The sequence below is a fragment of the Pelophylax lessonae genome (genome assembly GCF_965119305.1).
Source record: "Pelophylax lessonae genome assembly, chromosome: 3".
NCBI lineage: Eukaryota > Metazoa > Chordata > Amphibia > Anura > Ranidae > Pelophylax > Pelophylax lessonae.
This window is the reverse complement of record NC_138770.1, coordinates 432,443,464-432,468,033: the sequence shown is the minus strand read 5'-3', so window position 1 is coordinate 432,468,033 and position 24,570 is coordinate 432,443,464. Positions and strand designations below refer to the sequence as shown.

The following is a 24,570-nucleotide window of genomic DNA, read 5'->3' as shown; positions in this document are numbered from 1 at the left end:
TTGCCTACTGGGCACTTTTACCCCCTTCCTGCCCAGGCCAATTTTCAGCTTTCAGGGATGTCGCACTTTGAATGACAATTGCCTGATCATGCAACACTGCATCCATATGACATTTTTATCATTTTTTTCACACACATAGAGCTTTCTTTTGGTGGTATTTAATCACCAGTTTATATATATATATATATATATATTAATACTTATATATTTTTTTTTTCCCTAAGCAAATGAAAAAACAAAAAACATTTTGAAAAACAAAAAACTGTTTTTCTTAGTTTATGTTCTAAAATTTTGCAAACAGGTAATTTTTTGCCTTTACTGATGTGCGCTGAGGATGCTGTTACTAATAGGCAGCACTAATGGGCACTAATAGACTGCATTGATTGGCACTGATGAGGCGGCACCGATGGACACTGATGGGCAGCACTGATGAGGTGGCACTGATGAGGAGGCACTGATTGGCAGCAATGATGGGCACTGGTTAGCACTGATAGGCAACACTGATTGGCACAGTTGGGGCTGCACTGATAATCAATGAAGATATGCCATTTAACACTAGCCAGTTACTGGCTCTCTCCTCTCCTCACGGAGCAGCAAAGGAATGCTGATAACCAGCAAGTGTGCTTACATCCTGATCAACTGTGTTTTAGATACAGCCAATCACGTGGTAAAGAGCCGCTGTCATTAGCGCTTTACCCCGATTGGTGATGCGCTGTGTCCAAAGGACACAGCTCACCACCGGTCGCCTTGCCGCACACCCCCGGGGGGCACGCACATGACGTCCACCCAGAGCAGTCCCGCCCAGCCGCCATTCGACTACAGGGCAGGCGGGAACCAGTTAAAATTATGTAATGACAGGACTCAGAAAAACAAAACATCTGTGTTATTGTTTGCGACAGACTGCATCATCTGTACATTTTAAAATTTGCCCATAGTTCCCCTGTATTGCATAAAGGTGCATTCACACCTGCGATGCATCCTGCCTGCAATTAGATGTGAGAACCCCAGTGATAGTTCCTGCAATTAGCTGCGAGTAGGCAGCTCTATTGAAAGTAATGGGAGACCGCCAGTTCTCGCAGATAATCACACCCACTCACATGTAAGCACTCATACAGTGATCACAGGCGAGTGATTGGTCCTGGAGCCAGCAGCCTTCCATTGTTTTCAATAGGGCTGCATGGGGTTCTTGCATCTAATTGTAGGCAGGGTGCATTTATACTCCCAAAGAAAGGACATTTGGTAAACTACTCATATAACAGTTTCAGTTACAAGTATGTCCAAAAACAAATATTATTTTAAGGGTCATATGGGAAAACATCTTTCAACATTTTTCTATATCATTACTAACATTTTCAAACACAAGCTTGCATGCCTGCTCCTTCCCTATCAGCACTGCAGTCTCAGTTCAGCTGCAAATTCAAAGAGTGTACAAGTACACAGTACATACAGTGCTCCTAGGAGAAGTGCATAGTCCCTTGGTCTGTTGGAACTTTCATCTGTATCTGTGGATCATCAAGAGGGTAGAGGTATGGATGAGACAACTGGATGGATGAACAGGAGAAGGGGACCGAGACTGGAACCTCTGCAGCTCCCGCAGAAGATTTGGGTAGGGTCACCTCAATGTGGAAGAAAACGAATAGCAGGGCGCTAAGGTCAGTATATAAAAATTAAAAACACTTTATTAAAATAAGCAGCACACTTAAATAGAAGTTAGCATGAAACAGCATAGATATGGAACACCTGGGACCAAGCAGCAGTGGAAACGCGTCATGCACACCCCCCACATCCGACATCCACCAGGCATTTTGACAGCTGTCATCCTCGTGTGCAGCCTAGAACGCCGCTGCCAATACCCATACTTGGAGCTGGCTGACTCTCTGTCATCCTCAGTCTCTGTTTTGCTCAGTGATGTCTACAGCCTCACACTGATTACAGCTGCTTGGTCTCAGGTGTATCCATGCTGTTTCATGTTAACTTCTATGTAAGTGTGCTGCCTATTTTAATAAAGTGTTTTTATTTGATGCTGACAGTTCAGTTGGCAATTCGGGCATCAGGCGCTCCATTGTGGGAGGCAGAATGGAGGGCAGACATGGGCCCCATGTGATGTGTAAAATTTCTAGTGGAGTTTAAGAAGTAGATAAGAGAGCCAAGTGGTGCTGTCAAGGTAGGATCAGGCAGTTTCGGAGTTTGTGCTTGAACGAGACTGTAGACTTAACTTAATGTTATATATAAAAGAAATCAATAATAATAATGTAATATATATATATATATATATATATATATATATATATATACAATGCTCCAAAAGCTTAAAGGAATACTCCCTAATCAGAGTGTAACATCAAGTCAATTAAAATCCTGGGATACTGATCTGGTCAGTTAGGTAGCAGAGGGGGTTGTTAATCAGTTTCAGATGCTTTAGTGTTATTTAAATTAAGAGCAGGTGCACTAGATGGGCAACAATGAGACAACCTTCAAAACAGTAATGGTTTTACAGGTTAAGGCCACTGACATTTTTTAACTTGCTCCTCTTTTCTGTCTGTTTTTCACTAGTTTTGCATTTGGCTCGGGTCAGTGTCACTACAGGTAGCATGAGGCAATAACTGGACCCTATAGAGGTTGCACAGGCAGTCCAACTCCTCCAGAATGGCACATCAATACATGCCATTGCCAGAAGGTTTGCTGTGTCTCCCAGCACAGTATCAAGAGCATGAAGGAGATTCCAGGAGATGGGCAGTTACTCTGGAAGAGCTGGACAGGGCCATAGAAGATCTTTAACCTATCAGCAGGACCGGTATCTGCTCCTTTGTGCAAGGAGGAACAGAATGAGGACTGCCAGAGCCCTACAAAATGACCTCCAGCAGGCCACTGGTGTGAATGTCTCTGACCAAATAGTCAGAAATAGACTTAATGAGGTTGGCCTGAGGGCCCGATGTCTTTTAGTGGGCCCTGTACTCACTGCCCGGCACTGTGGAGCTCAATTGGCATTTGCCATTGAACACCAGAATTGGCAGGTCTGCCACTGGCACCCAATTAAAAGATTAGAGCAGGTTCATCCTGAGCACCTGTGACAAATGTGAAAGGGGCTGGAGAAGCCATCGAGAACATTATGCTGCCTGTAACATCATTCAGCATGACCAGTTTGGTGGTGGGTCAGTTTTGGTTTGGGGAGGCATATCCATGGAGGGACACACAGAACTCTATAGGCTAGTCCAGTGTTTCTCAACTCCGGTCCTCAGGGCACACTAACAGGACAGGTTTTAAGTATTACCTTAGGGAGATGCAGACTAGAATACTGCAATCACTGAGCAGCAAATGATATCACCTGTGATGTATTTCAGTTTTCTTGCAAACCTGGCCTGTTAGTGTGCCCTGAGGACCGGAGTTGAGAAACACTGGGCTAGACAATGGCACCCTGACTGCCATTAGGTATCGGGATGAACTCCTTGGTCCTATGGTCAGACCCTATGCTGGTGCAGTGGGTCCTGGATTCCTCCTGGTGCAGCCAATGCCCAGCCCCATGTGGCAAAAGTATGCAACCAATTCCTGGAGGATGAAGAAATTGATAGCAATGGCCCCCATGGTCGTTTGACCTAAATCCAATAGAACATCTCTCTGGGACATTAGGTTTAGGTCCACCCGATGCCACCAGGTTGCACCTCTGTTTGTTCAGGAGCTCAGTTATGCCCTGGTCCAGATCTGGGAGGAAATACCCCAGCACACCATCTGTCTTCTCATTCGGAGCATGCCCCAACATTGTCAGGCATGCATACAAGCACATGGGGGCCAAACAAACTACTGAGTATCATTTTGAGTTGCTGCAATGAACTTTCAGAAAAATGGACTAGCTGCATAATTTTTTCAGTTTTATTTACGGAGTGTCTTTGAATTCAGCCCTCTGTAGGTTGATAATTTTCATTCCGATCAAACGATCTGGCATTCTTTCATTTCTAACACATTACCCAGTCCATTTCAGTATAGATATGCAGGATATTATAGGATATATGATCCAGGATATTATTCCCCATTGAGATCTGATGTGTTTTCAAAGTGTTCCTTTAATTTTTTTTTTGAGCGGTGTATATACAGTATCTCACAAAAGTGAGTACACCCCTCACATTTTTGTAAACATTTTATTATATCTTTTCATGTTACAACACTGAAGAAATAACACTTTGCTACAATGTAAATTAGTGAGTGTACAGCTTGTATAACAGTGTAAATTTGCTGTCCCCTCAAAATAACTCCACACAGAGCCATTAATGTCTAAGTCGCTGGCAACAAAAGTGAGTATACCCCTAAGTGAAAATGTCCAAATTGGGCCCAAAGTGTCAATATTTTGTGTGGCCACTATTATTTTCCAGCACTGCCTTAACCCTCTTGGACATGGAGTTCCCCAGAGCTTCACAGGTTGCCACTGGAGTCCTCTTCCACCCCACCATGATGACATCACAGAGCTGGTGGATGTTAGAGACCTTGCGCTCCTCCACCCTACATTTCAGGATGCTCCACAGATGCTCAATAGGGTTTAGGTCTGGAGACATGCTTGGCCAGTCAATCACCTTTACCCTCAGCTTCTTTAGCAAGGCAGTGGTTTTCTTGGAGGTGTGTTTGGAGTTGTTATCATGTTGGAAAACTGCCCTGCGGCCCAGTCTCTGAAGGGAAGAGTTCATGCTCTGTTTCAGTATGTCACAGTACATGTTGACATTCATGGTTCCCTCAATGAACTGTAGCTCCCCAGTGCCGGCAGCACTCATGCAGCCCCAGACCATGACACTCTCACCACCATGCTTGACTGTAGGCAAGACACACTTTTCTTTGTACTCCTCACCTGGTTGCCGCCACACACACTTGACACCATCTGAACCAAATACATTTATCTTGGTTTCATCAGGCTACAGGACATGGTTCCAGTAATCTATGTCCTTAGTCTGCTTGTCTTCAGCAAACTGTTTGCGGTCTTTCTTGTGCATCATTTTTAGAAAAGGCTTCTTTCTGGGACAACAGACACGCAGACCAATGTGATGCAGTGTGCGGCGTATGGTCTAAGCACCGACAAGCTGACCCCCCACCCCTTAAAGCTCAGCAGCAATGCATGCAGCACTCATACGTCTATTTCCCAAAGACAACCTCTGGATATGACGCTGAGCACGTGTACTCAACTTCTTTGGTCGACCATGGTGAGGCCTGTTCTGAGTGGAACCTGTCCTGTTAAACTGCTGTATGGTCATGGGCACCGTGCTGCAGCTCAGTTTCAGGGTCTTGGCAATCCTCTTATAGCCTAGGCCATCTTTATGTAGAGCAACAATTCTTTTTTCTCAAATCCTCAGAGAGTTCTTTGCCATTAGGTGCCATGTTGAACTTCCAGTGATCAGTATGAGAGAGTGAGAGTGATAACACCCAATTTAACACACCTACTCCCCATTCACTCTTGAGACCTTTTAACACTAATGAGTCACATGACAACGGGAGAGAGAATGGATAAATGTGCCCAATTTGGACATTTTCACTTAGGGGTGTGCTCGCTTTTGTTGCCAGAAGTTTAGACAGTAATGACTGTGTGTTGATGTATTTTGAGGAGACAGCAAATTTACACTGTTATACAAGCTGTACACTCACTACTTTACATTGTAGCAAAGTGTCATTTCTTCAGTGTTGGTGCATGAAAAGATATAATAAAAAATGTGAGAGGTTTACTTAGTTTTGTAACTTTATTGACCAATTGATATTAAAAATGTCACTCATGTCACAAGAAGGTATCACAAAATTAATTAGATAATTTAAGATGGAAAGCAAAGTAATGATAAAGTGTTAGCTTTAAACTGAGTTTATTTACAACCTGTCTCTGCCTTCTTGTTGTAGTTAGTTATTAGGATAGATATAAATGAGCTGCATTTGCTCACGTTTTAAAAAAGCAGGCCTCAGAGCTGTCATGCTGAACTTATCTCAACTACCTAATAAGTCTCTGACCCAGAACAAGCATATAGCCAACTGAACAATGAAAGACCTGTCATCTTTGCAGGGAAAACTTGGTGGAAAGGAAGAGAAATTATCAAGTACAAACCCTCAAACATTCCAGTAAGTACAGACTGCTCTACTCCTTATCATCTCCTTACCTTTCTGGTTACAGTCTACTGAGTTTAGTTAACTCTTGTTATGGGTTTGCAAAAATTGAAGCTTTCCACTTCCCAAGCACGTAAACATAGTGAAACCTTTATAATCAATTCCATCTGATGTGTAAGCAGACTAAGCTGCACTGCTACTGGTATGCAAATTTAGACTCTTTTAGAAAGCAGTACACAACAAAACACCCATATATATCTCTAAACATTGGCAGAGCTTGAGAGACTCCAGGGAGCCCATCCAGCCTCCCTGTCATACTAGGTTTTACACTGGGACAGGAGCTGCAGCAGCTCCAGTTCCAGAGAAGTGAATGCTGCTCCGCCGCTCCTCCTGTCCAGGTTCTCCTTCTTTCTGCTGCCAGGGCCCATTGTGAGCCCCCCTGCCCCCCCCATCTGCAGTGCTACTATCACCTTCCTTTTGTGAATGAATACAGTGAGTGGTGATCGATACCGAGCAGTAAATATAATTACTATGCTTTGGTTTCTGTGCAGAGCTCTTTCTGTTCATTCATTCTGTGCAGCTGAGGCTGCAGAGACGGAGATTGAGGACTGAGTCTCTTTTCTCTGTCTCAAAAGTTATCTGTCTCAAAATTTAGACTTCTGATATTTCGCCAAAGCCCCCCAACAAGGCTGCAAAAAAATAAAATAAAACTGTAAATAAAATAAAATTGTAAATAAAAAAAAAGTAAAAAAATAAAAATAAAATAAAATTGTAAAAATAAATAAATAACAAAACAAAAAAAAAATACTGACACAATCCACTGCCCTACTGACACAATGCACTGCTCTACTGACCTATAGACACCATTCATTGCTCTGCTGACACCGTCCACTGCCCTAGTAACACTGTCCACAGCTCTACTGACCCCATCCTCTGCCCTACTGACAAAGTCTACTGCCTTACTGACACTGTCCACTGTCCTACTGACTGACACCAACCACTGCCTACTGACATGTTGGCTGCTTTATTGACACTGTCCACTCCATTACTGGCACTGTCCACTGCTCTACTGACACCATCCACTGCCCCACAGACACCGTCCTCTGCGATAGTGAAATCATCGACTGCACTACTGTAACTGTCCACACACCATCCACTGCCCTACTGACACTGTCCACACACTGTCCACTGCTCTACTGACACTGTCCACTGCTCTACTAACTGACACTGTCCATTTTTAAGGCAGGCTAAGTTTATATTTTTACAGTACCATTTGTTTTAAGTTTCCTTACTATTCGGTTAGGCCTTGCTAGTTAATTTCTTAAAAAAAAAAAGTTGCCTACCACTGCTCCAAGGTATTCAAAGGAAAAACATGTGGGCAGTTTCTCCAAAATCTTTTGAATTATCTCTCAATATGTAAATAAAGATTTGAAATAACTATTTAGCCACTTGGAGCATCTTGGTGCATGGTGGGAGTATTTTGTGACGTGGTGGAAGCAGGGGGTGGTAGTGGTGGAGCCCCAGGTTAACTTTTGCATTGGGGCCCACAAGCTTCAAGCTATACCTCTGTCTCTAAACACAGGCCCTAGCTGAAGTTGTATGCATAGTGGCACATGACTGTCACAGAAGGGAAAAGGTGTTTTTTATGTTGTGATTGACAGCTTGGTTTCACCTTATCTTTGCCTTGTTTATAAGCTAAATTGTTCATATCTGGTAGCAGGTCCAGTAAGTGTTGGCAAAGGAAAGGGTTGCTTTATATGTCCGATGAGTATGATCAAAATGGTGGAGAGATGACCAGGAGCAGAGTTTTCAGTACCTACTGGAGGACATCAGGCTAGCACCGCTCTTCTCAACCCGGGTTCCATGGAAACGTAGGATTCTTTCAAAGGTTGCTAGGGGTTTCTTGAGCTGTGGCTGATTCACCACGCATCTGATAGAGCCTGCATAGTTCCAAGTCAAAAGCTTCTTGGCAGAGCCAGCAACATGACACCAATGATTTTTTTAGATATCTGTAAGTCTGTTGTTCTAACCACTGCTATAAGTGGGCCAATTTTCTCACTGACCATCAATGTAGGCTTTTAGGCATTTTTTTCCCAATGACCCTCAATAAACTAGTTTTGGCAGGGGTTCTCCAATATCTGATATGTATTTTAAGGGCTCCTTTGGGGGTAAAAAAGGGTTGAGAAAGGTTCTCCAAGTTCACAAATGTAGCACCCAGTGGGAAAATGACTAAGTGTACATCTATGCATAGCTAGGGTTTTATCCCCTCAAGTTATAATACACTAGCACATAGTTGTTTTACATTCAAAATACAGTACAAAGAAAAAACTTTCCAGAATGCTGATAATGTTATTACTGAAAACAATCCACAAACATTTTAAAAGCTACAAGGAAGCTGTCAAGAGCTTTGCATTCGGCTCTGCATAGCAAATATGTTTTTAAACAAAACTAGTACATTGTAAGCCTTTGTAAGACTTTATAATTCTAGAGTAGCTGGAAGCCAAAGGAAAAAAAAATCCTGATGTGTAACAGGTGACAAGTTGGCAATATTGTTTTTGCAAAGTGTTCCTGCTTTTATCTCCTCCCGTCCTTTCCATGCCGCTCTCGTATTAATTGTAAAAGCCATTAACACCATTAGCATGCCTGGTGTGAGTTACATTTCAAAGCATGTTAGCCTAGCCCATATGCCATACACCCTAGTCTTTGCTGCCTCTGCTTTCTTTCACACTCGTGCTTCTTTGGTTTGATTTACCCTTGAAAGTAGCACCAGTTTCTTACAAATTATTTTTGCACTCCATCTGCAAACCGTGAAACATTTTAACGCGGGTTACCTGGAATTCTGAGGCTCTGGAACATCTGATTCTGGGCACGGTTTCTTTACCTGAAAAAGGAAATGGCTGCTAGTTATTATATCTAGCAAAGAATTCCATGATTTCACATACACTTAGCTTAGGCAATATTTCCTGCTTAAATTCGGTATGCATATTTTATTCTCAGAGTTTTTTTTTTCAACTTTTTTTCTATGTAATGAATATATATCAATGGCATTTCTACAAGAAGTTACAGTATTTCTGAAATTCCCAGACAACACAGACTATCCAAACGACAGGAACAAAAAGACACTCTCGGCCAAGTTCCTTTGACTTTGAATGAAACTCTGTTTGCAGCTGGTAGGGGAAAACTATTTTTACTACTTATTTCCTGTCAAAGCTTTCAATAATAAACACCAGATTTAAAGGTAAATGGCATTTAAGAGTATTTATATTTTCTATCCCCAGAAGTCTGGGTATTATGGCAAACTGACTCTAACTGATTTTCAATGTTATGGATTAATATAAATATAAAAATGAGTATAAACAGTAATACTTTCAATGCATTTATGAGATATCTAAAGGGAAATTACATTGTATTTTTAATAATAACACACATGCTTGCATGAGTCATTTTACTCTGAGTTTCCTAGTGATTTTACATGCTATCTGCACAAATTACTGTATTGTTTATATGGCTCTATGTGGATGTGTAGGTGTGCAGCTCCTCCTAAAAAAGAGAATGCCAGGTTTGGAAGGGTGCCTGGAGGCATAAGGTTATATATATTAGCCACATTGGCAGTTTGGTTTTTCTTTTAATTTATTGTGTGCTAACAGAGGCTTAAATCAAAGGGCTCAATAGCAACATTTTTATGGAGTCCCTTTGTCGTTCAGAAAGAAAAAAAATGCAAAAACGCCTTTGAACAATACTCACTGTCATGTAACACAGGCCCGAGACACAACATACACACACACATATATATATATATATATATATATATATATATATATATATATACACACACATTTTTGCCTTGAAGCATGGTGCAGCAGGCAATCCCTTCAAAATGAGCCACCCAAAATAAACCTTAAAGCACAAAAAGAGCAGGCAGCCCACAATTACTCACACCTTGCATTGTGTTGCACTGAGGTGCATTGCAGGGCATGTGTGTTTTGGAGGTTGCAGTGGTGTGCCATTAAAAAGGTATAGCACCACAACACATATAACCCTTTTTGAATGGGATCATAAATGCTATAAAATGGCTAAACCAATTTAGATATATGATAAGTTTATGCTCATTTTTACAGTATTAAACATTGCAGTATATTTTCTCACTCCCAGATCAATATATAGACCCCCCCCCCCCATTTCTCCAAAGACGGATATACAGTACATTCCTTTACTCCAATAGATATATACATGCTCTCTCTACCAGCTCTTCCTAGCTCCAACAGGTACACTCACCTTTCTCACTGATCATAAGCTTCTGCTCCTCCAGGGCACATAGCGGAACAGTGCTAACTAGTGCTAAGAAGTGTGTAGAATGGTACTTCCTTGTGATTGCGTTTTTCCACACTCAGAGGGAAGGACCACACAGGACAAGTCTCAACACTAGAGGGGTATCTGCTACAGTAGTAGAGTTCAACTAATGCACATTGGTCTGCTTGATGCTCTGGGTATGAACTGCAACTAAGTAGTAGTAGTCACACTACTAGTGGTGGGCCCAGAGCAGTTGCAGTACCTTCTTGAACCAACTGGGCCACTCCCTGTCATGGGCGCTATGGAAGCCTCATGGGCTGCTATGCCAGTAGTTTTGCCACTGTGTACCCAAGAACCCTTCAACTTAGCAGACCTTAGATCTTAGTAAGCTAGTCCACTAACATGGCTTTCTTACATGTAACTGTTCCACTAGCTCCTATCAAGACAGTCAGAGAGAGAAACCGAAGTTCTGATCTTCTAACCATTAAATTACATGAACAAAAATACAGGTTAGTGAGTCAGGTTGGTAAGGTCTAATGTCTGCAGAGCCAAAATGTCTTAATTAATACTGTATATCCGTTGCCTTCCCTGCCCTGCCTTTCTTCCCATCATCCCCCCTATACTGCTTCACTCCCTTACCTGTGCTGTCCCTTTAATAATGCTCTCTGTGTCTGCCTTCTGTATCATCTTTCTTGTGTTCCTCTAGTACCCCTGTAATATCCTGCCAGGGTTATATGCCAACCACAGAACAGTAAGATAAGTAAATTCAGTTGCTAATCAGTAGAGGCTTAATAGAAACACTATTAGTATATTTTTTGTTTCATTAGTAGTTTCAAGTTTTACTATGCACAAAGTGCTATACATAACAAATGTCAAATTGTATCAAATTTGGCAAACCATGCTTGCTCAGTATGTCATTTTCTTCAGTTTACGTAGTGTGTTTTCCATGGTATACTCATATTTAACTGTCCCTTTCACTGTGGTATCCTGATCATCAGTGTTTGCATTATGTTGGCTCTTTGTAGGCAAGCACTGTACTTAAAGCGTTTGCTACCCAAACACTTAATATTCCTGATATGTGCCTGCTGTACCATGTACTTGTATTCTGTTCATTTTGTATTGCTTCCTTTATGTGAAATCCCTGTATTCCTGTCAGTCATTCTGCTTTCCTAATAAAAACTGACCAAACAAAGAAGAAGAGCACACCATGGTAAGTTCTCTAGCTATGCTGGGAATTCAGTGTACTCTTCTCCAATGATCCTACTTGTCCTGACACAGCAATTCACTGGGAAGCTCAGTGGGCTGCTACTTCTCCTTCCCCAGCCCGTATTCAGCTGAGAACAGAGGGAATGTGATCACTTATAAAAAAGGGAAGAAAGGTATTTATAATGTTTTTTTTTTACATCTATACAAAGGGGGGTGGATGGGACTTGGGGACTGGTGTTAAGTCACTTTTTCAGATTTTCTGTAAAGATGAACTAACAATCTAAGTACACCAGTGCCATCTTAAGAGCATTAAAGGGCCCTGGGCAATGCAGTGCACTGGGGCCCTGCCTACACAATCACCCACGAGTTTTAAAAATGCAAATTATCGATAAGGTGATATTTATTGGTACAGCAGTACCAGGCTAATGACAGCTTCCAAGTCCGGCTGGGTCCGGTGAACACACACAGACGGGAGTCAGACTTGACAGTCCTGTGTTTGCCTGTTCCGGTGGAGGCAGACAGGCATTCCTGCAGTTGTGGGCTCCCACTCCACGGCCTAAGTGGCCTTACAGCAGTGCAGGGCCAACAGGCACTTGCCACCTGCTAAGTTTGGCGGCGGGATGCACACAGGAATCTAGACTAATGCTTGGCTGGGCAGGGTCGCTGGGCAGGTGGGGCTCCCCGGGCAACTGTCCAGTGTGCCCATTCAGTAAGATGGCCCTAAAGTACAAATGTATATAGCCACATGCAAAAATATTTTTTGCAGGAAAGGACATTGCATGACAAACAACTACAGACACTTCATAGCCACCCAAATTTCACCTGGCAAATATTTCTACAGCACCTCCCTGTAGAAATATCTATATGTATACAATATAGGCAGAGGCAGCAGTTTTGCTTCTCTTTTTTTATCTTATTTATATATTTCCCCAAGACTTAAATTAACTTCCTGTCCAAAGCAGCACCAATAACAGCAATAGGAAGTGATGAAAAATCTTTTTACAGAAATACAAAAAACAATAAAAAACCTGACAGAGCTTATATTTATTCCTAATAGTAAAAAGGGTGATTTTACTACTGTCTGTAGTCATTTCCCTCACTTTTCATCCTAGTTGATACAAGTCACAAAAACAGTAAATGACATAGCTAGAGAAAGCAGCAAAATCCTGACAGATATTCTATTCCCTCCCTCTTCTATCTAAAAATGTTTTGATTTAGCCTGTACTATAAGCAGCAAATAGACATGAGATGACATTCTTGGTCAAAGTGGGTGATTTTATGATTAGGCTTATAGGTCTCCCACAATGCTGCCAGTTGGCTGCTGTCAGGGGAATAATGATCAGGCAGGTTAGAAAACCTAATAATATAGAATATATATTACAGCAGAAGGACATCTAATTGTATAGTACCAAGCAGAGTTACAAATGTTTATAGACTGTTGGAGAAATTACATACCAAGTTCTAGTGTAGACAAAGGGGAAGTGAGGAGGAAAGCCATCTACAGTACATTCTGCTTGATGTAAAGGAAAGTATAAAGAAGAGATGCTTTGTAAGTTAAGGGAAAGAAAAGGGTAAATGAGAAGAGAAAAAAAAAACAAGAAAGAAAAAAAAAAAAGGGGGTTTTCTGGGGTAAATTAATCGTAATCTATTCATATGGGCGATAGTGTTTTGCTGAAATTTGGGGTTGTATATATTAATTCTATGGCTGCAAAATGTTACAATATTTTTCATGGAAAAGTCATGCCAAACCGTTCTAGATTGTAAGCTCTAACGAGCAGGGCCCTCTAGTTCCTCCTGTTTAAACTGGACTGTATTATAACTGTATTGTCTTCCCTCACATTGTAAAGAGCTGGGCAAACTGTTGGCGCTATATAAATCCTGTATAATAATAATAAATAATAATATAGGAAAAAAAAGCCATATTTCAAAAAGACTATTTAACTTTATTTATTAAAAAGGGAAGGTTGACAGCCATCCTACATGACAAGGTACCGAAATTTGAGAGTGTCTGGGAACCTTGGGCACAATTGACACACATCCTGCTATAATGACCACTCCCGCATCAATGATGGACTCCTCCCGGTGACTATTCCTTAGCCTCACCCCTCGAAAGCCTAGTTCTTGGCTTCTCTACTTCTGCCCTTCTTCTCCCCTCCGATTCACTCCTTCATCTCCTTTACCATCTCTCTCTTTCTCCTGTATACTCTCCTCTTCCTTTCTGCAGCTCTCTGCGTTGCATCTGCAACCCTTCCTCTCATTAATCTAATTTTATGCACTAACTACTCAAAATGGAGGGTTACTCTACCTGATGAGGTGTGCCCTGGGACCCCAAATGTGTCGCAACCTTACTCAGGTGCATGGGGCCCGGCACGACCACGTCAGTACAGGTAACTGTGGACAATGGAGCATCTCAGAAAGGCTCATAAATGTTCACAGCTAGCTCCAGTCTGTTATATGTTGAGCCATGATAATTTTCACTTTCTCTCCCAGTTGGTCCTTTATAACACTTCATTGCCTTCTCTTTTAGGCTTTTTGTTCGTTACGTATTTGTTATGTCCTGATTTTTTAATAAGAGTTACTCAGACACTCCTTGTATTTTTGCCTTTGACAAACGAATGTTTGGTTACTTGTTTCGCAATTTTTATATTGTTATCGCACTATAACTAATAAAAATGATTGAAAATTAAAAAAAGGGAAGGTTGACTTGTGTAGGGCATTATATGTTGGAGTATGGGCTATCCCAACTAGGGAAGGGTGGATGGGTGTCTGTTCACGTAAATAGGTAGCTTAGCTGTAGACATTCCTTAAAACTGAAGTTTACTGGTTTTTTTTTTTTTTGCTCTACAGGTTTTGTGACATAATTTGCCTATAGTTAGGATGGCTCACATCATGCAGGCAGCTGGATTCCGGATTCTTTGATTGCTTTCACTGACTATAAAACAATTTGTAAATGGGGGAGCCCGGTGAGTCACAAGTCTCCCCCCGTCACAGATTGTGGTACAGGTAGTGAAATCATTCAAAGAATTTTTGTCAATAGAGGAGGAAGGAGGTGGCATGGCAGGTCCCTTTTGTTTTTTTTTCTTTCACAGCAGTTTAGCCAGGAGCCTGAAGCTATTATGCCCCAGAACCCTGAAGTTTAGCCACAGGTATAGGACAGGGCAGCCCTGCAGTGAAAACATTTCTAGAATCCAGCTGCCTGCATGACATGGGGCATCCTTCAATACAGGTAAGTGATGTTACTAAAGCTACGGAGCAGAAAAAAACCCCCAAAAGCTAGACTTTAGCTTAGCATGAGCACAGGATTACATTCATAGCATCAGTCTTGGCTTGATATACATGTATTTCTGGTACTAGGGATCGACCGATTATTGGCACCACCGATATATCGGGGGCCAATATGCACTTTCCCCTGATATATCAGAATCTGCCCCTGAGGTTACCGATATTGCCGATATTTTGGGAAAGTGCTGTACCGGAGTGATGCCTGCATCTAGAGGCATCACCCCGGTACCGGCGTCCATAGCCAATGGTCGGCTGTCTTGTAATGACAACCAATGCGCCTGAGAAGCTGCTTGGTTTCCATTACAAGGAGCCGGAGGTGACGTCCCCCCCCCCCTCCCGCGGCTCGCCTGGGTCTCCCATCCCACCGGGATACCCGGGCATCCTACCTGCGTGGCCGCCGAAGACCTGATCAAACAAAAACAGTAAGTGACATAGCTAGAGACAGCAGCAAAATCCTGACAGATATTCTATTCCCTCCCTCTTCTATCTAAAAATGTTCTGATTTAGCCTGTACTATAAGCAGCAAATAGACATGAGATGCCATTCTTGGTCAAAGTGGGTGATTTTATGATTAGGCCTATAGGTCTCCCACGATGCTGCCAGTTGGCTGCTGTCAGGGGAATAATGATCAGGCAGGTTAGAAAACCTAATAAAATAGAATATATATTCCAGCAGAAGGACATCTAATTGTATAGTACCAAGCAGGGTTACAAATGTTAATAGACTGTTGGAGAAATTACATACCAAGTTCTAGTGTAGAAAAAAGGGGAAGTGAGGAGGAAAGCCATCTACAGTACGTTCTGCTTGATGTAAAGGAAAGTATAAAGAAGAGATGCTTTGTAAGTTAAGGGAAAGAAAAGGGTAAATGAGAAGAGAAAAAAAAAACAAGAAAGAAAAAAAAAAAAAAGGGGGTTTTCTGGGGTAAATTAATCGTAATCTATTCATATGGGCGATAGTGTTTTGCTGAAATTTGGGGTTGTATATATTAATTCTATGGCTGCAAAATGTTACAATATTTTTCATGGAAAAGTCATGCCAAACCGTTCTAGATTGTAAGCTCTAACGAGCAGGGCCCTCTAGTTCCTCCTGTTTTGAACTGTATTATAACTGTATTGTCTTCCCTCACATTGTAAAGAGCTGGGCAAACTGTTGGCGCTATATAAATCCTGTATAATAATAATAAATAATAATATAGGAAAAAAAAGCCATATTTCAAAAAGACTATTTAACTTTATTTATTAAAAAGGGAAGGTTGACAGCCATCCTACATGACAAGGTACAGAAATTTGAGAGTGTCTGGGAACCTTGGGCACAATTGACACACATCCCGCTATAATGACCACTCCCGCATCAATGATGGACTCCTCCCGGTGACTATTCCTTAGCCTCACCCCTCGAAAGCCTAGTTCTTGGCTTCTCTACTTCTGCCCTTCTTCTCCCCTCCGATTCACTCCTTCATCTCCTTTACCATCTCTCTCTTTCTCCTGTATACTCTCCTCTTCCTTTCTGCAGCTCTCTGCATTGCATCTGCAACCCTTCCTCTCATTAATCTAATTTTATGCACTAACTACTCAAAATGGAGGGTTACTCTACCTGATGAGGTGTGCCCTGGGACCCCAAATGTGTCGCAACCTTACTCAGGTGCATGGGGCCCGGCACGACCACGTCAGTACAGGTAACTGTGGACAATGGAGCATCTCAGAAAGGCTCATAAATGTTCACAGCTAGCTCCAGTCTGTTATATGTTGAGCCATGATAATTTTCACTTTCTCTCCCAGTTGGTCCTTTATAACACTTCATTGCCTTCTCTTTTAGGCTTTTTGTTCGTTACGTATTTGTTATGTCCTGATTTTTTAATAAGAGTTACTCAGACACTCCTTGTATTTTTGCCTTTGACAAACGAATGTTTGGTTACTTGTTTCGCAATTTTTATATTGTTATCGCACTATAACTAATAAAAATGATTGAAAATTAAAAAAAGGGAAGGTTGACTTGTGTAGGGCATTATATGTTGGAGTATGGGCTATCCCAACTAGGGAAGGGTGGATGGGTGTCTGTTCACGTAAATAGGTAGCTTAGCTGTAGACATTCCTTAAAACTGAAGTTTACTGTTTTTTTTTTTTTTTGCTCTACAGGTTTTGTGACATATTTGCCTATAGTTAGGATGGCTCACATCATGCAGGCAGCTGGATTCCGGATTCTTTGATTGCTTTCACTGACTATAAAACAATTTGTAAATGGGGGAGCCCGGTGAGTCACAAGTCTCCCCCCGTCACAGATTGTGGTACAGGTAGTGAAATCATTCAAAGAATTTTTGTCAATAGAGGAGGAAGGAGGTGGCATGGCAGGTCCCTTTTGTTTTTTTTTCTTTCACAGCAGTTTAGCCAGGAGCCTGAAGCTATTATGCCCCAGAACCCTGAAGTTTAGCCACAGGTATAGGACAGGGCAGCCCTGCAGTGAAAACATTTCTAGAATCCAGCTGCCTGCATGACATGGGGCATCCTTCAATACAGGTAAGTGATGTTACTAAAGCTACGGAGCAGAAAAAAAACCCCAAAAGCTAGACTTTAGCTTAGCATGAGCACAGGATTACATTCATAGCATCAGTCTTGGCTTGATATACATGTATTTCTGGTACTAGGGATCGACCGATTATTGGCACCACCGATATATCGGGGGCCAATATGCACTTTCCCCTGATATATCAGAATCTGCCCCTGAGGTTACCGATATTGCCGATATTTTGGGAAAGTGCTGTACCGGAGTGATGCCTGCATCTAGAGGCATCACCCCGGTACCGGCGTCCATAGCCAATGGTCGGCTGTCTTGTAATGACAACCAATGCGCCTGAGAAGCTGCTTGGTTTCCATTACAAGGAGCCGGAGGTGACGTCCCCCCCCCCTCCCGCGGCTCGCCTGGGTCTCCCATCCCACCGGGATACCCGGGCATCCTACCTGCGCGGCCGCCGAAGACCTGATCAAACAAAAACAGTAAGTGACATAGCTAGAGACAGCAGCAAAATCCTGACAGATATTCTATTCCCTCCCTCTTCTATCTAAAAATGTTCTGATTTAGCCTGTACTATAAGCAGCAAATAGACATGAGATGCCATTCTTGGTCAAAGTGGGTGATTTTATGATTAGGCCTATAGGTCTCCCACGATGCTGCCAGTTGGCTGCTGTCAGGGGAATAATGATCAGGCAGGTTAGAAAACCTAATAATATAGAATATATATTCCAGCAGAAGGACATCTAATTGTATAGTACCAAGCAGGGTTACAAATGTTAATAGACTGTTGGAGAAATTACATACCAAGTTCTAGTGTAGAAAAAAGGGGAAGTGAGGAGGAAAGCCATCTACAGTACGTTCTGCTTGATGTAAAGGAAAGTATAAAGAAGAGATGCTTTGTAAGTTAAGGGAAAGAAAAGGGTAAATGAGAAGAGAAAAAAAAAACAAGAAAGAAAAAAAAAAAAAAGGGGGTTTTCTGGGGTAAATTAATCGTAATCTATTCATATGGGCGATAGTGTTTTGCTGAAATTTGGGGTTGTATATATTAATTCTATGGCTGCAAAATGTTACAATATTTTTCATGGAAAAGTCATGCCAAACCGTTCTAGATTGTAAGCTCTAACGAGCAGGGCCCTCTAGTTCCTCCTGTTTTGAACTGTATTATAACTGTATTGTCTTCCCTCACATTGTAAAGAGCTGGGCAAACTGTTGGCGCTATATAAATCCTGTATAATAATAATAAATAATAATATAGGAAAAAAAAGCCATATTTCAAAAAGACTATTTAACTTTATTTATTAAAAAGGGAAGGTTGACAGCCATCCTACATGACAAGGTACAGAAATTTGAGAGTGTCTGGGAACCTTGGGCACAATTGACACACATCCCGCTATAATGACCACTCCCGCATCAATGATGGACTCCTCCCGGTGACTATTCCTTAGCCTCACCCCTCGAAAGCCTAGTTCTTGGCTTCTCTACTTCTGCCCTTCTTCTCCCCTCCGATTCACTCCTTCATCTCCTTTACCATCTCTCTCTTTCTCCTGTATACTCTCCTCTTCCTTTCTGCAGCTCTCTGCATTGCATCTGCAACCCTTCCTCTCATTAATCTAATTTTATGCACTAACTACTCAAAATGGAGGGTTACTCTACCTGATGAGGTGTGCCCTGGGACCCCAAATGTGTCGCAACCTTACTCAGGTGCATGGGGCCCGGCACGACCACGTCAGTACAGGTAACTGTGGACAATGGAGCATCTCAGAAAGGCTCATAAATGTTCACAGCTAGCTCCAGTCTGTTATATGTTGAGCCATGATAATTTTCACTTTCTCTCCCAGTTGGTCCTTTATAACACTTCATTGCCTTCTCTTTTAGGCTTTTTGTTCGTTACGTATTTGTTATGTCCTGATTTTTTAATAAGAGTTACTCAGACACTCCTTGTATTTTTGCCTTTGACAAACGAATGTTTGGTTACTTGTTTCGCAATTTTTATATTGTTATCGCACTATAACTAATAAAAATGATTGAAAATTAAAAAAAGGGAAGGTTGACTTGTGTAGGGCATTATATGTTGGAGTATGGGCTATCCCAACTAGGGAAGGGTGGATGGGTGTCTGTTCACGTAAATAGGTAGCTTAGCTGTAGACATTCCTTAAAACTGAAGTTTACTGTTTTTTTTTTTTGCTCTACAGGTTTTGTGACATAATTTGCCTATAGTTAGGATGGCTCACATCATGCAGGCAGCTGGATTCCGGATTCTTTGATTGCTTTCACTGACTATAAAACAATTTGTAAATGGGGGAGCCCGGTGAGTCACAAGTCTCCCCCCGTCACAGATTGTGGTACAGGTAGTGAAATCATTCAAAGAATTTTTGTCAATAGAGGAGGAAGGAGGTGGCATGGCAGGTCCCTTTTGTTTTTTTTTTTCTTTCACAGCAGTTTAGCCAGGAGCCTGAAGATATTATGCCCCAGAACCCTGAAGTTTAGCCACAGGTATAGGACAGGACAGCCCTGCAGTGAAAACATTTCTAGAATCCAGCTGCCTGCATGACATGGGGCATCCTTCAATACAGGTAAGTGATGTTACTAAAGCTACGGAGCAGAAAAAAACCCCCAAAAGCTAGACTTTAGCTTAGCATGAGCACAGGATTACATTCATAGCATCAGTCTTGGCTTGATATACATGTATTTCTGGTACTAGGGATCGACCGATTATTGGCACCACCGATATATCGGGGGCCAATATGCACTTTCCCCTGATATATCAGAATCTGCCCCTGAGGTTACCGATATTGCCGATATTTTGGGAAAGTGCTGTACCGGAGTGATGCCTGCATCTAGAGGCATCACCCCGGTACCGGCGTCCATAGCCAATGGTCGGCTGTCTTGTAATGACAACCAATGCGCCTGAGAAGCTGCTTGGTTTCCATTACAAGGAACCGGAGGTGACGTCCCCCCCCCCTCCCGCGGCTCGCCTGGGTCTCCCATCCCACCGGGATACCCGGGCATCCTACCTGCGCGGCTGCCGAAGACCTGATCAAAGCAGCATTCAGCTCTGATCGGGTCTCCACGTTAAAAACCGGAAGTGATGTCATGACATCACTTCCGGGTACTCGGCGCCAAATAAAAAAACTGACAGCATTGAAAACAGCCAAACTTGGTGTTTTCAGTCCTGAGGAGGGGTTTGGGGTCTTTTAGACCCCCAGATCCCTCCACAAGGAGTACCTGTGAAAAAAAAAACTAATTTTTTTTACATGTCCGAAAATTTCGGCCGATATCGGCCGATACCGATATCCGATGACTAAAATATCGATATCTGCATTAAAAAAACTATATCGGTTGATCACTACCTGGTACTATAGCAAAATTATCCACAGCTGTTAGAAAATTAGGTAAAAAAAAAAAAATCTGGCTATTTAGGGATTGTCATCTGCAAAAATTTTAATTCTGTGTTCTAAACTGGTTATCTTCATCCATTTAATGCTTTTTTTGTTGCTCTGGAAAAGGATCCAGTACATATATAAATGTGATCAGTGACAAAGGATTATATATTTACCCTTTATTTATTAACTTATAACATGTGAGGGGCCAATATATATTTAGCCAGCATACATATACATGCTACTATATAGAATCAAGGGGTCAAACTGCTCTGGTAAATAAAATAATCAATATGTACTTATAGAAAAATCAGATTACACATTTCTAAAGAAATGAAAAACCAGGCAAACACTGATCTCCAATGCTTTGTCCTTTATTTAAGATCAAAACAGTCCAGATAGATACTCAATTACTAGCCCAACCTAACCACCATTCCAAAAAAAGTGCTTTTGCAAAGACGCAGCGCTTATTACAGCATTGTATTTTTGCTTTCCTTTAATTGAAAAATAATTTATTTGTTTCTTCTTTTTAAAGCAAGATGACTTTGATCTCTATAATAATAAATAACTTGCTGAAAAATAGCAAGAAATCAGATAGGACCATTGCCAATTCAAACACCCAATCAGCCCAATCAGCCATGAAAAATGTACATTTTTACAAGATTAAGGATATCTATACTAGAGCTAATATTAAAATTTTCCCCTGAATAAAAATGATGTAGTACTGGAATAATTTCAAGTAAATGAGCAATACATCTGAACATTTCGGCACAGCTGTTAAGTGACAACGAGACCTGGGAAAATATAGAGTCCTTCGTTCTTTAGATTTTTGCAGGCCAGGAGGTGTAGGAGTAGACTAAAAGTTTAATAACAGTGACTTATGAATATATAAAACTACTAGTAAATTATAAAATAGAAGATATTAAAATTTAAGATGGTATAAAGTAAGGGATACAAACATCTGGCTGACTTTCCAAACTGTAACTCCCTAAATGAAAATCAACACCTTCTCTCCTTTTGTCCACAGTAGCATTTTACAGAAAACAGGCTGCATAGCCAACATATTTTAATTCATGAACAGCTGAGTGGACACCTATATTCATATAATGCCATTCCTTAAAAGAAAAAAGAACACTAGATATGTAGAAAATAGCTGGTTCAGCACAGACAGTGTAGTCGTATGTATCTGGAAATGTTTGCAACAAAAACTTTAAAGAGACCCTGTCACTTACTGTATACTCCCATTATTAGCGACTTAGTGATTCCGTAGCACCCCTGCCACCAAATAAAACCCAGTGCTTTCAGATATGGGGACACGTGACTTCCTTCCATTGACAGTGCATGGGGTCTAGAAGCCAATCTGTAGGCCAGAGCATAGTGAAATGATGGAGATGTGATGTTGACCCTCCCCTCTAGCCTCCGCCAAGGATAACACATTTTAGTGCCAGCTGCAGTGGTAACAGCAATAGATTGAGGGGGGGCTTAAAAACATTGTGATCTTGCCCCTTTTGTCCTGAATGTCGGATCAGAAATGTTGAATCAGTATAAATAGGATGTTTGTGCTGACTGGCACAGATTGTGTCAAGGAATTTTAGCATATTTCTGTAGACCGCTTTGCCCATGTGAACCTTAAAGCAGAAGTAAACTCTCTCAATCAACATTAACTATTTTTATGCTGCTAGGTATATTATAATTGCTTGTTTTAAACTTCTTTTTACATGTTTCAGCTGCTTCCTGGTTTCTGGTCTAGGCCAAAATGATGTCATACAACCCAAAAGTCTTCATGGGCATTTTTTTTTTTTTTTTGCTTGGAGATGGGAAGGAGGCTTTTTCTCAGCTAAGCACACCTCCCTGCCTGCATGCCTGAGCAAAAAGCAGATGAATTCTAGGAAGTAAATGCTACATGAATCATTTTGCCCTTGAATTATGGCCACCACTAGAAATGCTGAAGGGGTATTTTTCAAAGTAATTTCTCAACAAGATAAAGCACTGAGATATGACTGTATGGGTCAGTTTGCTTTGAATATTAACAATGAATTAAACAGCAATTTCAATTTGTTATGCTCAGATAAAGTTAAGTTCTCCTTTAATAATTGATATGAGTGGTTGCCATTGTTAATTTGTTGGATCTGGTGCAGAAGTAAACTGCAAGACTTCAAAAACAAAGAGCCACACTATGATGACATCAGATTTAAGGGAATAAGCCTACACAAAAGTGTAATGCACCAGATTATGCAGTCCTAAGTGGGGCTGCAGTGAACATTTTGTCATTATAGTGCAGCCATTTGCTTATGTTGGAACTTTACAAGAGTGTGGATGAGCTCTTATTTGGTCTGCAACTGCCACTCTAGAGATTGGGCACAGGTTATAAGCATGAAGCAGTGACATCTAATTGTCTTCTAAACTGAGAGTCTTCAGCTGACTTGAGAGTAATCTGGGCTTCTGGTGTGTCAATGTACCTTAAAGAGTGGCTCCAATCTCCCCCAAAAAAATTAAATGTCAGCAGCAACAAATACTGTAGATCTATACACTCAGAAAGCCTGGCTAGGATGGACATATATGTTTGGCACTCTATGGCGCTTTGGCCTTAAGGGCCTGTTTTTCAAAACAATACAGGCAATTTACTCCTCTTCTCCTCACAAGTTAAGCTTACGCATGCTATGTTTTTAGCTTTCCCCATGTATAATGGTATGAGACAGGGATGCCCATTATTCCCTCTATTATTTATCCTTGTTTAGAACCATTGGCCATAGTCATTCGAGATAATGGAAATATTAATGGAATCTCCGTCAGGTAGAAAGAATATAAGCTCTCCTTTTTTGCAGACAATATGCTCCTTACTCTTACTAGTCCTCATACAAATCTTCCGATCCTACATTGCCTCATGGATGATTTTAGCCATCTGAGATAAACTTTACAAAGACATATACCTCCCACTCAAGTTATGGTATTGCAAACTAACTATCCCTATCATTGGTGCCAACAATCTATTAGGTACCTAAGCACTAATATTTCATCACACACACACTTTTCCAGATCTATAAACTACAGAAACAATGGAATGGCTATGATTTGTCTCAATTAGGTTGCTACTGTATCTTTTGGAGGCCCTCACAATCCCCGTATTTATGACCCCACTATGCATCTTACATAGAGCTTTCACTAAAAATATATATCCCATTACTAAGTTCACATCATTTCTGGCTCTGTTCTTTTCTCTTAAAAAACTAGAGGTAGCTTAAATGCCCTGGACCTACTCAAATATTACTGTGCTGCACATTTACACCACATCATGCCCTGGACATCACAACATGCCCCCAACAGTTGGACAGAGATGGAACAGAGCCAGTTGTTCCCTGTACAACTCAAGTCTTTGATTAGGGCCCATAACGACAATAGCAGTGCCCCCTTGAAACATCGCTCATTAGCCCATAAGGCGTTCACCCTACAAATATGTAAAAAGTACAAGTTATGGTATGCCCCTATATTCTCCCTCTTTATTAATGTGCTGTATAATCCATAACTTAGAGATAGTTTATCCCCTGTACATATGCTCCCATGGGTACAAGATAGACTGTTCCAAATTAGACACTTCATCCATGTGACCATTCGCAAACTCTATTCCTTTGAGGAATAATCCTCCAATAAGAAAATACCTGCCAGCCTGTTTTACTTATATTTACAGCTCAGCCATTATGTCATCCCTAAACAACCTAAAACAACTAACTTTTGAATGCCAACTGCAATTGAACATTTTTGCACTCAAGGTCCTTTCCTAATTATATCTGATCTTTTCTATATAAAGACTACTACATGAAGCTCCTCTGATCACTAAGGACCA

The 24,570-nt window shown here is 41.3% G+C and overlaps 1 protein-coding gene across 8 annotated transcripts in view; it reads right to left on the bottom strand.

The window, feature by feature from the left end:
* Positions 1-24,570, bottom strand: part of EYA4 (EYA transcriptional coactivator and phosphatase 4) — a 374,365-nt gene that overhangs the window by 152,528 nt on the left and 197,267 nt on the right. For 7 of the 8 annotated variants that reach the window (XM_082249699.1, XM_082249701.1, XM_082249700.1 and 4 more), the window contains one exon: positions 8,895-8,944. The exons of the other annotated variant lie outside the window; for it this stretch is intronic. In XM_082249699.1, coding sequence (XP_082105825.1) covers positions 8,895-8,944 — 50 coding nt within the window. The remainder of the gene's footprint in view (positions 1-8,894; positions 8,945-24,570) is intronic. 8 annotated transcript variants of the gene reach the window in all.